The sequence below is a fragment of the Mytilus galloprovincialis genome, chromosome 1 (genome assembly GCF_965363235.1).
Source record: "Mytilus galloprovincialis chromosome 1, xbMytGall1.hap1.1, whole genome shotgun sequence".
NCBI classification, from domain to species: Eukaryota; Metazoa; Mollusca; class Bivalvia; order Mytilida; family Mytilidae; genus Mytilus; species Mytilus galloprovincialis.
The window spans coordinates 57,249,727-57,264,593 of NC_134838.1; the positions used below are offsets into that span (position 1 = coordinate 57,249,727).

Genomic DNA, 14,867 nt, shown 5'->3' on the forward strand with positions numbered 1-14,867 from the left:
GGGTTATCAGCCTTGTTTCACCTTCATGGGCCAAACTCGAAATTAAATCCCGCAACTTGAAACTCCAGATAATGACTTTCATTTATCCGTATTTGGTCCGATAACTTTTCGAACCGTGTCATCAAGAACGATACAAAAAAATACATATTCTAGTAAATTGTAATTGTTTTCTTCTATTACTTTTTTTATAAGTGATATGCATATCGTTTATTCTGTTTTCTATAAGAAGAAATAAATAATTTCGTTGCTAAGATGGTCATCAGAACATAGTTTTCCCTTTGAATTTCAGAAAAAACTGACTATCTATAAAAAAAGATGTGGTATAAATGCCAATGAGACAATTCTCCACGAGAGACCAACTGACAAGGAAATAAATAACAATAGATCTTCTTATGGCCTTTAACAAAAAAACCATACCGCATAGTCATCTAATCTATTTATTTTTTTACCCCATTTAATTTTGCACAAGTTTTGAAAGAAAATGGTTACAGTTAAGTAATTCGCTTTTATCCTGCAATTAGCTAGTTATTGTATACAAATAACATCTTTTTTGCTTTGTTTGTACATGTAAAAATAAATTTTCCTGCTACCCGTTTCCACGTTGATCAATCGGTAATATGGATATTCTTTCTGGGTAATAGTTCATTTTGGGATTTTCTTCGAGTCCACGTTTCAATAATTGTAAAAATCAGAGACAATGGTTAAGATTTAAACAATTATGCTCAAATACCAGGTGTAAATTGTAAACAATATATGTACATTGTCAGAAATATAAAATGTATTAGTTCTCGCTGCGAAACAGGAGAAAATTCGGTAAGCCTCGCTTTTCGTCCTGTGTTTCTAAAGCTCGTACAAATAAATTTCACGTTTACCGACAAAGTACATTTATAATCAATACATTATTCCACAGTTGATAATATGAATTTATCTTTTTGTCAACGAATATCGTCGTATAAATTAGAAACATCGACCTATTTTCCAAACGGCGAGTCATAAATTCAATGAATATTATTGCGGGATATACGGTAAGCTTCAATGCGTTTAGTTATGCACGCGAATGGTTCGATAAATATAGCTAAATACACAATTTAGCCAAATGATCATAAAAGGGATTTGCTGCACATCATTGTTTTGAGAAATCGTATTTTGAAAAATATATAAAATTTCATACAAATATATTCTTTTGGATCTAAGTGTTATCATTCTAAAATATGTTTTGACAGTTTAATATTGCCATTTTTAGATATATCGGTCCATCTTTTCTCGGCTACTGTTAAAGCGAGACGGGTTTTTTTTATTAATAGCTAGCGAGGCATGAATTTCATATGATTTAATCCAAATTATCCTCAAAGTGCGGAAACAATCTTGAATTTATGTATTCTTGTTCGCCTTGAAATCGACGTAACATATTTAGTCCAAATTCTTTAAAAAAAAAAATCACCTATATAACGAAAAGACACTGTAACAGACTTTAACACGATAGAGAAGGCTTAAATTCTTCTGTAATTTTCCTGCTAGTGATTATAAATTAAGAAAGTTCACTTGTCATGTTTTGTATTGTTGGAATTTCGGAACCCTCTTGTTCATCCGTTTTAAGCACCATGAAACAATTGCCAGCTAACTATCAGTTTTCAAAAATCTTGCAGTATGTCATTGATACGATTTGAGTTCTCAAAATGAATCAAGATAAAATAAGGATAATAAGACATTTGTAAAAAATATAAAACCCTTGTTATGCTTTATTAATTTTTGAGAACATCTTTATGTCAAAGATATTAATCAAAGTACTGAAGTACTGAACATCAGATGACCGCAAGTTCTTGAAGACGGTCACAAGCACTTGTCTCAGAAAACCAAATCACATCTCTTTATCTGAAAGTGACATTAAAGTACAGATATATATTTTTTCTGTGCGTGGATGATAAATTCAACCTCATCGTAGAAGTGATACAAATCAGTAAACTGTGTTTTTTTTTGTTATACATTATTTTAATATTTGTAAATTACAGTGACATGTATATATAATTTTTATCCATTTGTATATAATTCTATAGCACTATATTAATTATAGTGCTGTGCAAGTGCATGGTGGACACTCTTCTGTAATAATTGGATTTTTCTGATAGATTGAATTTGAGTGGGCATTCATATTTTCCAGCAAAACATTCAATGTCCAACGCAGAGAGGGGGAGCAAAGACAGATAACTCTCCATGGGATATTGCAAACGTTCTTGAGATATTATTCCGCATGCGGTAACACTTTTTTTTCTGTACGTGTGTATAAATATTAAAGATTTTTTTACTTTATTTATGTTTCTTACGAGTTTAACGACATTTTCATATCATTAATTTATGTTCCAAAAAAAATATTTTTAGGAGTATCCATTTGAAATGAATTAAGAACAAGTGATAAGGAATGTAATTTTGCACTGAATAATGTCCGCGTATTTATTATTATCATGTTTATAGATCGGTTACAATCTCAAAACGAAGGTTACGTAATGGAAATATAGGCGACAGCAATACACATTAATGCCCTTCCGGTCATCCGATGTAAAATGAATAGAGAAGTTGTTCATTAAGATATCATTAGATAAACAAACAATTTTTTTCTCTTTTTGATTTCTCATTTAATGACCAGTGGCGGAACCAGAATGTTTGAAAATGATGGAGCTGCGTTTGTTGGTTCTAAAAGCAGTTTGATTAAGAGGGGGCTCTGGACTCAGTTTTGCCAAAACTCCCTGCTAATTCAAAAAACAAATACAAGATAAGAGATGGCGGAAAAATATCTTTTTCCTCGGTCAATATAATCTGAATAGACGCATATATAATGTGTTGACCTTGTCAAAAGTCTATAATTCATAAATGTTATTTGGCGCCTTCCAAAACCATATGCATATGATTATGTATGCATGATATGGCGACCTATGAAATGACCCGCTCGGTGCAGATGAAAGAGAACATTATATAAATAAGGCCGTTAGTGCACTCGTTTGAATTGTTTTACATAATCTTTTCGGGGCCTTTTATTGTTGAATATGCAGTATGGGCTTTGTTCATTGTTGAAGGCCGTACGGTGACCTAAAGTTTTTTTTTTTTTTTTTTTTTTTTTTTTTTTAAGAGAAAGTTTTTAGTTTCAGTCGATATACACGCCCTCTTGAAATAATAACTTGTCGCATATAAATTCTGTTTGTTTGCTTCATGATGTGGCTGATATTCAGCAACAACTATTGGCTTAAATGAGATAAATTATTACAGACTGTTCTCTTCTGAGAATATTAAGCCATTAAATGCCAGAAAATTAACTATGTGTATTACATTTCAGATCAAATGTTATTAATTCATGGTCGTTTCATTATGCATATATTACAAACTGAAAATGAAAATTGAAATATCAATCATTTTAAAATAGTCTTTATTTGCATTGCTAATCTGCAATATGCACGATTTGTTTGCTAAAAAATGTTCCTATACAATGTTTTCAAAAATGCATTAAATGTATTTTATGACTTTTGTTAATCTAGGCACACCTCCAGAAAGACACACCTCGAGAATCGTGTCTATATATTTGTAAATATTTTAATTTTAAAGTAAAGTAACAAAATATAAAAAGAATGGATGTATAACGCCCACTCTTTAAGTAGAACAAAAAACTAAATATTTATATAACATTTTTATATCAATCAATTTATATAAATACTACATTTCCAATACTAAATCAACCACCCGATGCACATATATAACCTTCAGTTCACATTCAGCATCCAATGGATATTACCTTGAAAAAGAATACAGCGAAGTAGTTTAGAGCTTTTTAGAAAGCTAAAACTTATTTTTTTTTTAATTTTCAAAGTGTATATCACTGATGCGTTCCGTTTTAATCTGTGTCAAAAAGCGCTTACCAGAATGTAATAGGTGTTTGCACATAACGTAATTTGTGTGTGGACATAACGTAATAGGTGTTTGCACCTAACGTAATAGATGTTTGGACATAATGTAATAGGCATTTGCACAAAGTGTTATTGGTGTTTGCACACAATGTAAGCGGTATTTGCACATAACGTAATAGTGTTTGCACATAATGATGTAGTTGTTATACATAACTTAATAGGTATTTGCATATAACGCAATAGGTGTTTGCAAATAAGGTAAACTATGTTTGGACATAGGGTAAACGGAAGAAGGACAGGACGCCCCACTGGCAAGTCGCCCCACACCTAGTCGCCCCACTTTTTCACCAACTCGCCCCACTTTAAAAAAAAACGCCCCAACCTGGATCACCAACTCGCCCCACTTTTTAAAAAATCGCCCCACATGTGAAATTGGTTAAAGCATGTTTAATATTACTCCTGCAAACTCGCCCCACTTAATGGAAAACGATAATATTTAGATATAAAATTAAAATATAAAAACTCGCCCCACTTAAAAATAATTTTCGTATTATTGAAGAATAACTGTATTTTTTTAAGATTAGTTATTTGCATAACAATTGAAAAGAAACCTGTTAATTGTATCATAATGCAATATATCATAATACTTAACGGATTTCAATTAACAGCAATTTGTTATCATAGCAATTACCAGATTGATTACTTTTGTCTCTGAATTTAGAATAATTCAACACTAACGAGCAATCAGAGAAAGGCAAATGTTTCTTTCAAGTAAATATCATAGAGAATGCCTATTCATTCATTTACCATAAGCGTGTGTCGTGTTTTTGTTAGTAAAAGTAGTCAAAACAGGTATTCAAAAAATCAGAATGTGAATATATATGTTCAAACTCTTTTAGGTCATTTTTTAGTAGCAATAAACAAAAAAACTATGTTAATTGGACATGCTTTGATACTATATATGCCCTTGAATTTTTACTAGATAACATTTTTGTTCGCTTTGGGGATTCCATATATCGTCAGATTATCGGAATTCCAATGGGGACTAACTGTGCACCACTTATTGCGGACCTGTTTTTGTATTGTTATGAGTTACAATTTATGACAAAAATAAGCAAAGACCCATCGAAACAACATCTGATAAACAAATTTAATAATACTTTTAGATATTTGGATGATATTTTGGCTCTCAATAATGACGACTTCAGTATGTATATTAATGAAATTTATCCTGTTGAACTTACTTTAAATAAAGCTAATACTAACACTGACCACTGCCCTTTTCTCGATCTTGATATCTATATCACTAATGGAAAGCTGAATACTAAAATTTATGATAAAAGGGATGATTTTTCATTTCCTATCGTTAATTATCCGTTTTTAGATGGTGACGTTCCCTGGTCACGATTCGCTTGTGTATGTAACAATGTCTTAGATTTTAACGAGAGAAATTTATGTATTACTGAAAAATTATTACACCAGGGTTGAGATCTCACAAACATGTTTAACCCCGCCGCATTTTTGCGCCTGTCCCAAGTCAGGAGCCTCTGGCCTCGTTAGTCTTGTATTATTTTAATTTTAGTTTCTTGTGTACAATTTGGAAATTAGTATGGCGTTCATTATCACTGAACTGGTATATATTTGTTTAGGGGCCAGCTGAAGGACGCCTCCGGGTGCGGGAATTTCTCGCTACATTGAAGACCTGTTGGTGACCCTCTGCTGTTGTTTTTTATTTGGTTGGGTTGTTGTCTCTTTGACACATTCCCCATTTCCATTCTCAATTTTATTTGTTGTTGTTGACAAATTGATTGGTAAGTTTTGTCTATGGTTTGAAATCAAACAAAAATGAGACATTTATGGCTTGGTATTAAAATTATAAAAAGCAAAGTAACCTTTGACATGCATTTACTATGTCTACTGTGTATCCTTGTGTTGTGTGTGACGTGCACGTGCGTCCCAGACAGGAGGCACTGCAGTTTGATTCTTGTGACCGGTGGCAGCATCGTACTTGCAATTCTGGTAAGTCTTTATAGTAATAATTGATTTAGGAGGAACGATGTTTACACATAAGGTAAACGAGGTTTGCACAAAACGTATAAGTTGTTTGCACATAATGTAAAAGGCATTTGCACATGACGTAATGAATGGTCACAGAGAGTATCAATTGTTTGGCAAAACGCATAGGAATAATACCATGATGTATTGTGTTTTTCACTGGAGATACATATGTATTAACACAACATAACGCCAAAAGACTATAATATCATTAGGTTTACATAGAACAAAGGTGTATCAAAACAAAACCTTTAGAACATTCGGCATAACAATCACTTTTGAGACAGAACGCAATTTTTAACTGACTTACGTAAAAGAAGAATAGACAGAACATAGATAAAATATGAGAGAATGTAAAGGTGGTTGATCATAAGTTTCGAAGTATTCACAGAATATATAGTAGTAAAAGCATGATGTAATGCCTATTGTACACAACAAACTTTAGCAATGACAAATCATACTACTGTTTGAACAAACAAAAAACTAATTTGACATAACACAGAGATGCCGTGTCATGAAATACAGACATTTGCACATAACATAACGAAAAAACGACAGGACGTAAAGACAAAGCGACAAAACACATTAAATATTTACACTATAAGACAGTTCCGGCGTTCCATAGGGTTCTCTGACAATTTTGGTCATGTTGACTTATTTGTAGATCTTACTTTGCTGAACATTATTGTTGTTTACAGTTTATCTCTATCTATAATAGTATTCAAGATAAGAACCAAATAGAGGCTCTCAAGAGCCTGTGTCGCTCACCTTGGTCTATGTGCATATTATCAATGGACACAGATAAATTCATGACAAAATGGTGTTTTTGTGATGGTGATGTGTTTGTAGATCTTTCTTTACTGAACATTCTTATTGCTACAATTATCTCTATCTATAATGAACTTGGCCCAGTAATCACAGTGGAAAATATTTCCTAAAAATTTACAAAAATTTACAAACATTTATGAAAATTGTGAAGAATTGACTATAAAGGGCAATAACTCCTTAAGGGGTCAATTGACAATTTTGGTCATGTTGACTTATTTGTAGATCTTATTTTGCTGAACCTTATTGCTGTTTACAGTTTATCTCTATCTATAATAATATTCAAGATAATAACCAAAAATTACTCATTCGGGGGCAGCAACCCTACAACAGGTTGTCTGATTTGTCTGAAAATTTCAAGGCAGATAGATCTTGACCTGATAAACAATTTTACCCAATCAGATTTGCTCTAAATGCTTTGGTTTCAGAGATATAAGCCAAAATCTACATTTCCCCTCTATATTCTATATTAAGCCATGGCAGCCATCTTGGTTGGTTGGACGGGTCACGGCACACATTTTTAAACAAGATACCCCAATAATGATTGTGGCCAAGTTTGGTTAAATTTGGCCCAGGAGTTTCAGAGGAGAAGATTTTTGTAAAAGATAACAAAAATTTACGAAAAATTGGTCAAAATTGACTATAAAGGACAATAACTCCTTAAGGGGTCAACTGATAATTTTGGTCATGTTGACTTATTTGTAGATCTTACTTTGCTGAACATTATCGCTGTTTACAGTTTATCTCTTTCTATAAAAATATTCAAGATAATAACCAAAATCTGCCAAATTTCCTTTAAATTACTTATTTCGGGGCAGCAACCCAACAACCGGTTGTCCTATTCATTTGAAAGTTTCAAGGCTGATATATTTTCACTTGATGAACAATTTTACCCCAAGTCAGATTTGCTCTAAATGCTTTGGTTTCAGAGTTATAAGCCAAAATCTACATTTCACCCCTATGTTCTATTTTTAGCCATGGTGGTCATCTTGGTTGGTTGGCCGGGTCACGCCACACATTTTTTAAACTAGATACCCACAATAAGAATGTGGTCAAAAATCTAAAAAAATTTAAGTGGGACATTTAATTTACCAAGTATGATCTGATATCCAAAATCTAAGAATATGGTTATTTTCAGCATATAAATAAAACCACAAACTTTTTTTATTTTAGTTGAAATCAAACGAAGTTTAATTTTGAAACCTTCAAACCTGAATATGTACTTATTTGAAAACAGGGCTCAAAATAAAAACCTGATGCTCCGCAGGGCGCAGCTTTATGCGACCGCAGAGTTTGAACTCTGAACAGTTGGGGCAAGTATGGACACAACATTCAAGCTGGATTAAGCTCTAAATTTGGATTGTGATTAAATAGTTGACACAGCATAGGTTTCTGACACAGAATGAATGTGGTCTAATAAACTTAAAATTTGCTTTTTGACTTTGAGCAATTCACTTTGCTGTTGAATATTAATCCTCTCAAAAGAATGTTTGAAGAAATTTTCTTTTTATTTATGAAATCTAGATCTGAAATGAGAAAAATTGAACCCCTCCCCCCCCTCAATTATTTTTTCACATCCCCCTTTCCTTTATTCCAAAACTGATCTCAATTCAAATTTCTAATGGAGTTTGCAACAATAAATACTCATTTAAATACATCATAAAATATTAAAATGTAAAAAAAAGTGCTTGTTATCACTGAATGGTAAAGATTGTTTTAATTTATCAGTTGGTAGTAAAAGTGAATATACATTGTATATTGTATAAAACAATGATTTAAGTTGATTCAACTACTATTCTGGACAAAGAAAGATAACTCCAATTGAAAATTTCTTGCTATTGCGCAATACTGTGCAATTGAAAATACTTGCTATTGCACAATACTGTGCAATTGAAGATTTCTTGCTATTGTGCAATACTGTGCAATTGAAAATTTCTTGCTATTGCACAATACTGTGCAGTTGAAGATTTCTTGCTATTGCTGAATACTGTGCAATTGAAAAATTCTTGCTATTGCACAAGACTTAATATAATTATTTTGGATCCTGATTTGGACCAACTTGAAAACTGGGCCCATCATCAAAATCTAAGTACATGTTTAGATTCAGCATATCAAAGAAGCCCAAGAATTCAATTTTTGTTAAAATCAAACTTAGTTTAATTTTGGACCCTTTGGACTTTAATGTAGACCAATTTGAAAACGGGACCAAAAATTAAGAATCAATATACACAGTTAGATTCGGCATATCAAAGAACCCCAATTATTCAATTTGATGAAATCAAACAAAGTTTAATTTTGGACCCTTTGGGGCCCTTATTCCTAAACTGTTGGGACCAAAACTCCTAAAATCAATCCCAACCTTCCTTTTATGGTCATAAACCTTGTGTTTAAATTTCATAGATTTCTATTTACTTATACTAAAGTTATGGTGCGAAAACCAAGAAAAATGCTTATTTGGGCCCCTTTTTGGCCCCTTATTCCTAAACTGTTGGGATCTTAACTCCTAAAATCAATCCCAACCTTCCTTTTGTGTTCATAAACCTTGTGTTTAAATTTCATTGATTTCTATTTACTTATACTAAAGTAATTGTGCGAAAACCAAGAATAATGCTTATTTGGTCCCTTTTTTGCCCCTTAAAACCAAGAAAAATGCTTATTTGGGCCCCTTTTTGACCCCTAATTCCTAACCTGTTGGGATCTCAACTTCCAAAATCAATCCCAGCCTTCCTTTTGTGTTCATAAACCTTGTGTTTAAATTTCATTGATTTCTATTTACTTATACTAAAGTAATTGTGCGAAAACCAAGAATAATGCTTATTTGGTCCCTTTTTTTGGGCCCTTATTCCTAAACAGTTGGAACCAAAACTCCCAAAATCAATCCCAACCTTTGTTTTGTGGTAATAAATCTTGTGTTAAAATTTCATAGATTTCTATTTATTTTAACTAAAGTTAGTGCCAAAACCAAGAAAATGCTTACTTGGGCCCTTTTTGGCCCCTAATTCCCAAAATGTTGGTACCAAAACTTCCATAATCTATCCCAACCTTCCTTTTGTGGTCACAAACCTTGTGTTAAAATTTCATAGATTTCTATTCACTTTTACTAAAGTTAGAGTGCGAAAACTAAAAGTATTCAGACGACGACGACAACGCAGACGACGCAGACGAGGACGCCAACGTGATACCAATATACGACCAGAAAATTTTCAATTTTTGCAGTCGTATAAAAATCATATCTTCACATTTAATCCATTGGATGTAATTATTATTATTATAGATTATTACATGTCATTTTCCATATTGGCCCTAGATTCCCATATTAAGCCAGAGGGCTTTAGCGGGAGGGCTTGATATGGGTTGTGGGCGGAAAATGACATGTAATAATCTATTTATCACATATTTTCAAGCAAGAGAAAAAAGATAGCATATACCAAATTATGTTTGATATTTTCAAAAAAAAATCAAAAAAAACATTTAATGAAAAAAAATTAAAAAATGTATCACAGTGAGTTAACAAAGTTCGTATCACAGTGAGTAAACAAAGTTTTGTGAAAAGTTTAGCAAATGATTAATAATAAATATATATTAATTTTCAGAATTGTAAATATCAAACGACTTAAAGTGTTACATTTCACGCAGATAACTAATGCTGAGGAAGAATACACCATATTGCTACTATGAAATATGGAAATATGTTCCGCTTGAACTTTCGATGTCAACACCAATCACTTTGTCATATATTTTATAAATTCTTTATGACATCAAAATTTTACGGGAACTTTTGTGATTTCCACTGTTGAATTTTACATTTTTTTCTACTACAGCAGACTCGTATTTTTCTAAATTTCTTTTCATTGTGTTTTCATTTTTCATATGAATTTACATGCATCGTCATTTAATCTGTGAGAAACTCTCCTGATCGTCTAGCTGCTTTGGATGACAACTTGTTTACAACTATTTTTTTATTGACAGGTTAACGGAAGTAAAACTCGGGAGCCTGATATGGATTTCGAGGGCTGATATCGATATTGGCCCCAAGGGCTAATAACCAACCTTGACTTCCGGCTATTATTGGCCATGCAAAAACGTACATATCAGTACAAAATATGTGATAATTATAGAATATAAACTAATCTAAGAATTCAATTAGAGAAAAATATTCAACGAGTGACTGAACAAAACATTAATGCACGAATGTGCTAGCGCATGAGTTGATTATCAGTGTTGTTCAGTCACAAGTAGAATATTTTACGATATTTGAATTCTTTAATTAGTTATTCTTTTTATTACATTGGCAAATGACTTTTTTTAAAGAAATTAATGTAAAACATGTAAGGAACTATATTTTTTTTTACGCATTCACAATTTATTTTGATCCACCGTTATCGACGTCTTGACAACGCCTATTGTTGTATGACGTCAGAGAGTGAAATAACAACATTTATTTCACATGTGACATTATCTGTTTTTATTTAACTGGGAAATCAATGTAATTCATTGCAACCAATGTAATAATCATATTTATACTTTTCTTAAGCACAAGAATTTTTTAATAGTTGTTTAAAATGGCTTTAGGCTAGCTTTCAGTATCTGCAAGTAATCTGTTCCTTGTGCCTGTTGTGTTTTTGTTACGGTTTTTATATGCTTTGAATGGATCTTATCAGTTTATATTAATAAGATAGCCCTCTTCAAATGATATTTATAGTTTGTTCTTATGCTGTGTTGTTATACAATCATTCCAAGTTAAGGGGAGGAATTAGCACCAGCAAACATGTTAAATTCCACCACATTCTGTATGTGCTTGTCACAAGCCTGTAAATCAATAATTGCTGGTTGCTGTATATCATATTTGTTATTGTTTTGTACAAAAATCAGCCCTGTTACTTTTCTCATTTTAATTTTTTTATATCATGTATATATTTGTTTTATTTAGCCTTTTATGGTTTACTATGTGGCATTGGTTTTTCTGAGAATGCCATACAGTGATTTAAAATAATTAATGTTATCTTCTATGTAATTTGATCTCTGATGGATAATTGTCTCATTCACAACCATACCACATCTTCCTATTTTTTCTTATATAAGTCTACAATAACAGTGGATCCATCACTACTATGACAGTCATCTTTCAACCCTTGCTCTTAGATAGTTTACCATGTGTTCTGGTCTATGATCTTTCTTGATATTCTTCTGTTTACTTCTTGTTTTATGTTTTTTTCTTTTCTTAGGTATATAATATTCCTAAAAAAGCAAAATGTAATAATTAAGTGAACAAATAATAATAAAAAAACAAGAGTGCATACGCTGAAATCTAGCCTTCTTTACTAATCATTGATATTATGTTGATAGTCATAAATATAAAACTGTATTTATACAACTGTCACATAAACTTAACATTAACCAAGAAAACTAAACATTGACCAATGAACCATGAAAATGAGGTCAAGGTCAGATGAACCATGCTAGGGAGACATGTACAGCTAACAATTCTTCCATACAACACATACAGTTGACCTATTGGTTGGTTATAGTTTGAAAAAACAGACCAAAACACAAAAATTTAACACTGAGCAATGAACCATGAAAATGAGGTCAAGGTCAAATAAAACCTGATAAACTGACAAATAGATCATATTTCCATACACTAAATATAGTTGATTTATTGCATACAGTATTAAAAAAAAAGACCAAAACTCAAAAATTAACTATAACCACTGAACCATGAAAATGAGGCCAAGGTCAGATGACACCTGCCAGTTGGACATGTACACTTACAGTCCTTCCATACACCAAATATACTAATGGTATCTTAGAAATGGACTTAACCACCAAAACTTTACCTTGTTCACTGATCCATGAAATGAGGTCGAGGTCAAGTGAATTCTGTCTGACGCACATACCAAATATAGTTGTTACATGAAAGGTAAATTTTCCTTTACCTTGATCTTCTAGTGAGTTAATTTGGTTATTTTTAGAGGAGTGCTTTAACTGAATGATTTTTGTCAAGCCTTCGACTTTAGTCGAAAAAGCGGGACTAAGTGATCCTACATTCCGTCGGCGGCGGCGGCAGCGTCCACAAATATTCACTCTGTGGTTAAAGTTTTTGAAATTTTAATAACTTTCTTAAACTATACTGAATTTCTACCAAACTTGGACGGAAGCTTGTTTATGATCATTAGAAGGTATCCAGAAGTAAATTTTGTAAAAATAAAATTCCATTTTTTCCGTATTTTACTTATAAATGGACTTAGTTTTTCTGCGAGGAAACATTACATTCACTCTGTGGTTAAAGTTTTTAAAATTTTAATAACTTTCATAAATTATCCTTGATTTGTACCAAACTTGGACAGAAGCTTGTTTATGATTATAAAGTATAGTATCAAGAAGAAAATTTTGTAAAAATAAATTTCCACTTTTCCGTACTTTACTTATAAATGGACTTAGTTTTTTTGCCAGAAACAAAACATTCACTCTGTGGTTTAAGTTTTTAAAATTTTTTATAATGTTCTTAAACTATCCTTGATTTCTACCAAACTTAGACAAAAGCTTGTTTCTGATCATAAGATATTATTCAGAAGTAAATTTTGTAAAAAAAAAATTCACTTTTTCCGTATTTTACTTATAAATGGACTTAGTTTTTCTTTCAGTTAACATTACATACAGTCTGCAGTTAAAGTTTATAAAACATTTATTAGATTCATAAACTATCCTGGATTTTTTACCAAACTTGGAAGCTTCTTTCAATGAAAAGACAGTATCAAGAGGGAAATTTTTATTGATGTTTTTCCTCATTTTTGTTGAGTCTGCGATTAACAGCAAAAGTAGGCAAGACACTGGGTTCCGTGGAACCCTTACGAATTTTTTAGTTATTTCACTCTACAATCCCACTGTTGAAGATTCTCGTTTAAATAGCAAAGAATGGGAGGAGCTCAAACCAGTGCATTAACTTCCATCTCAAAAGTTGTTAATGCACAGTCTAGCTCCGCGCCTCCTTTGGATAGTAATTAGGGGGCAACCTTTTAACTTCAAGGTTTAATGTCTGAGTCGGAAATTTGTTTTACGAGCAAAGCGCTATCAATCTTATTTTGTTTTCCAACGCTATCAACCAATTTTTTTTTAAAATATTTAAAACTTTAAGATAGAGGGAAAATTTGGATTCAGAATTTTTATCTTTTTTTGTCATCAAATTGGGGATAAGAATATCTTTTTAGAAAAAAAGCCCACACTCTCCATCCTTCTTATAGTTAAAATGACATTCCCTCAATGAAAGATTTACACAAAATAAAATAGAAATGACTATACATTTTCCTACAGACTACACAAAAAAAGTTTTGCTTGAATACATGTTTTATCATATCGAAATTAATAATAGTCTAAAATAAATTATCCCCGGCTTCGTATATTTCTATGATTTTGATTGGTTAACGCATGTCGTTACAAAACCCATAGCCCCCCGAGTGTTGCTAACCCATATTCCCGGACATTGCTACCCATTACATCTCGGGAAATTCACGCGCGTTTTCCTTAGTTCCATGGTTGTTCCTTATGAAATATCGAAATTCTGTAGATTATCCATGATGTCTGTATAACTAACGATTTTATCTTATTATGTCGATTATTTGCACTCGTTTTAGTAAATGCATCACTATTCTTCCACATTGTCAATGAATGGGACTACTGACCTAGCTTTGCAAATGACCCCCGTTGACGTCACGACATCTATGATGTAACAATAATATAATAATAATAATAATAATAAATTCTTTATTTAAAGAGGGTAACTCAATTAGAAATAGTCTAATTTTCATTGAGGCCCCCAAACAAAATACATGCATACAGTTAACATTCATACATTCATACATTAAATATATATTACTAGTATATACACAATTCAATAATTGAAATTTACAAAGGGTAATAAATGACAATATTTGATATAGTTTTGTTAGAGGAAAACAAATTATTTGACTTTCATATAATTTTCAAGAAAATGATTTTTATGTTTCTTGAATAATTCCACATTAGGACATTTTTTTATTTCGAGTGGTAAATTATTCCATACTTTGGTTGCAGAATAATGAAAAGATTTTTTATAAAAAT

General features: G+C 31.8%; 1 protein-coding gene across 3 annotated transcripts in view; it reads right to left on the reverse strand.

Annotated features, from left to right (window-relative positions):
- LOC143079397 (uncharacterized) overlaps nt 1–14,867 on the reverse strand; it is a 45,434-nt gene that overhangs the window by 6,754 nt on the left and 23,813 nt on the right. Inside the window, exons 5-6 of one of the 3 annotated variants that reach the window (XM_076254713.1) lie at nt 11,922–12,008; nt 2,606–2,744 (exon numbers count right to left, since the gene is read on the reverse strand). In XM_076254713.1, coding sequence (XP_076110828.1) covers nt 2,631–2,744; nt 11,922–12,008 — 201 coding nt within the window. In that variant the 3' untranslated portion in view covers nt 2,606–2,630. Of the gene's footprint in view, nt 1–2,605; nt 2,745–3,401; nt 3,779–11,921; nt 12,009–14,867 lie in introns of those variants that run through there. The other 2 variants (XM_076254730.1, XM_076254721.1) reach the window with 2 other exon arrangements.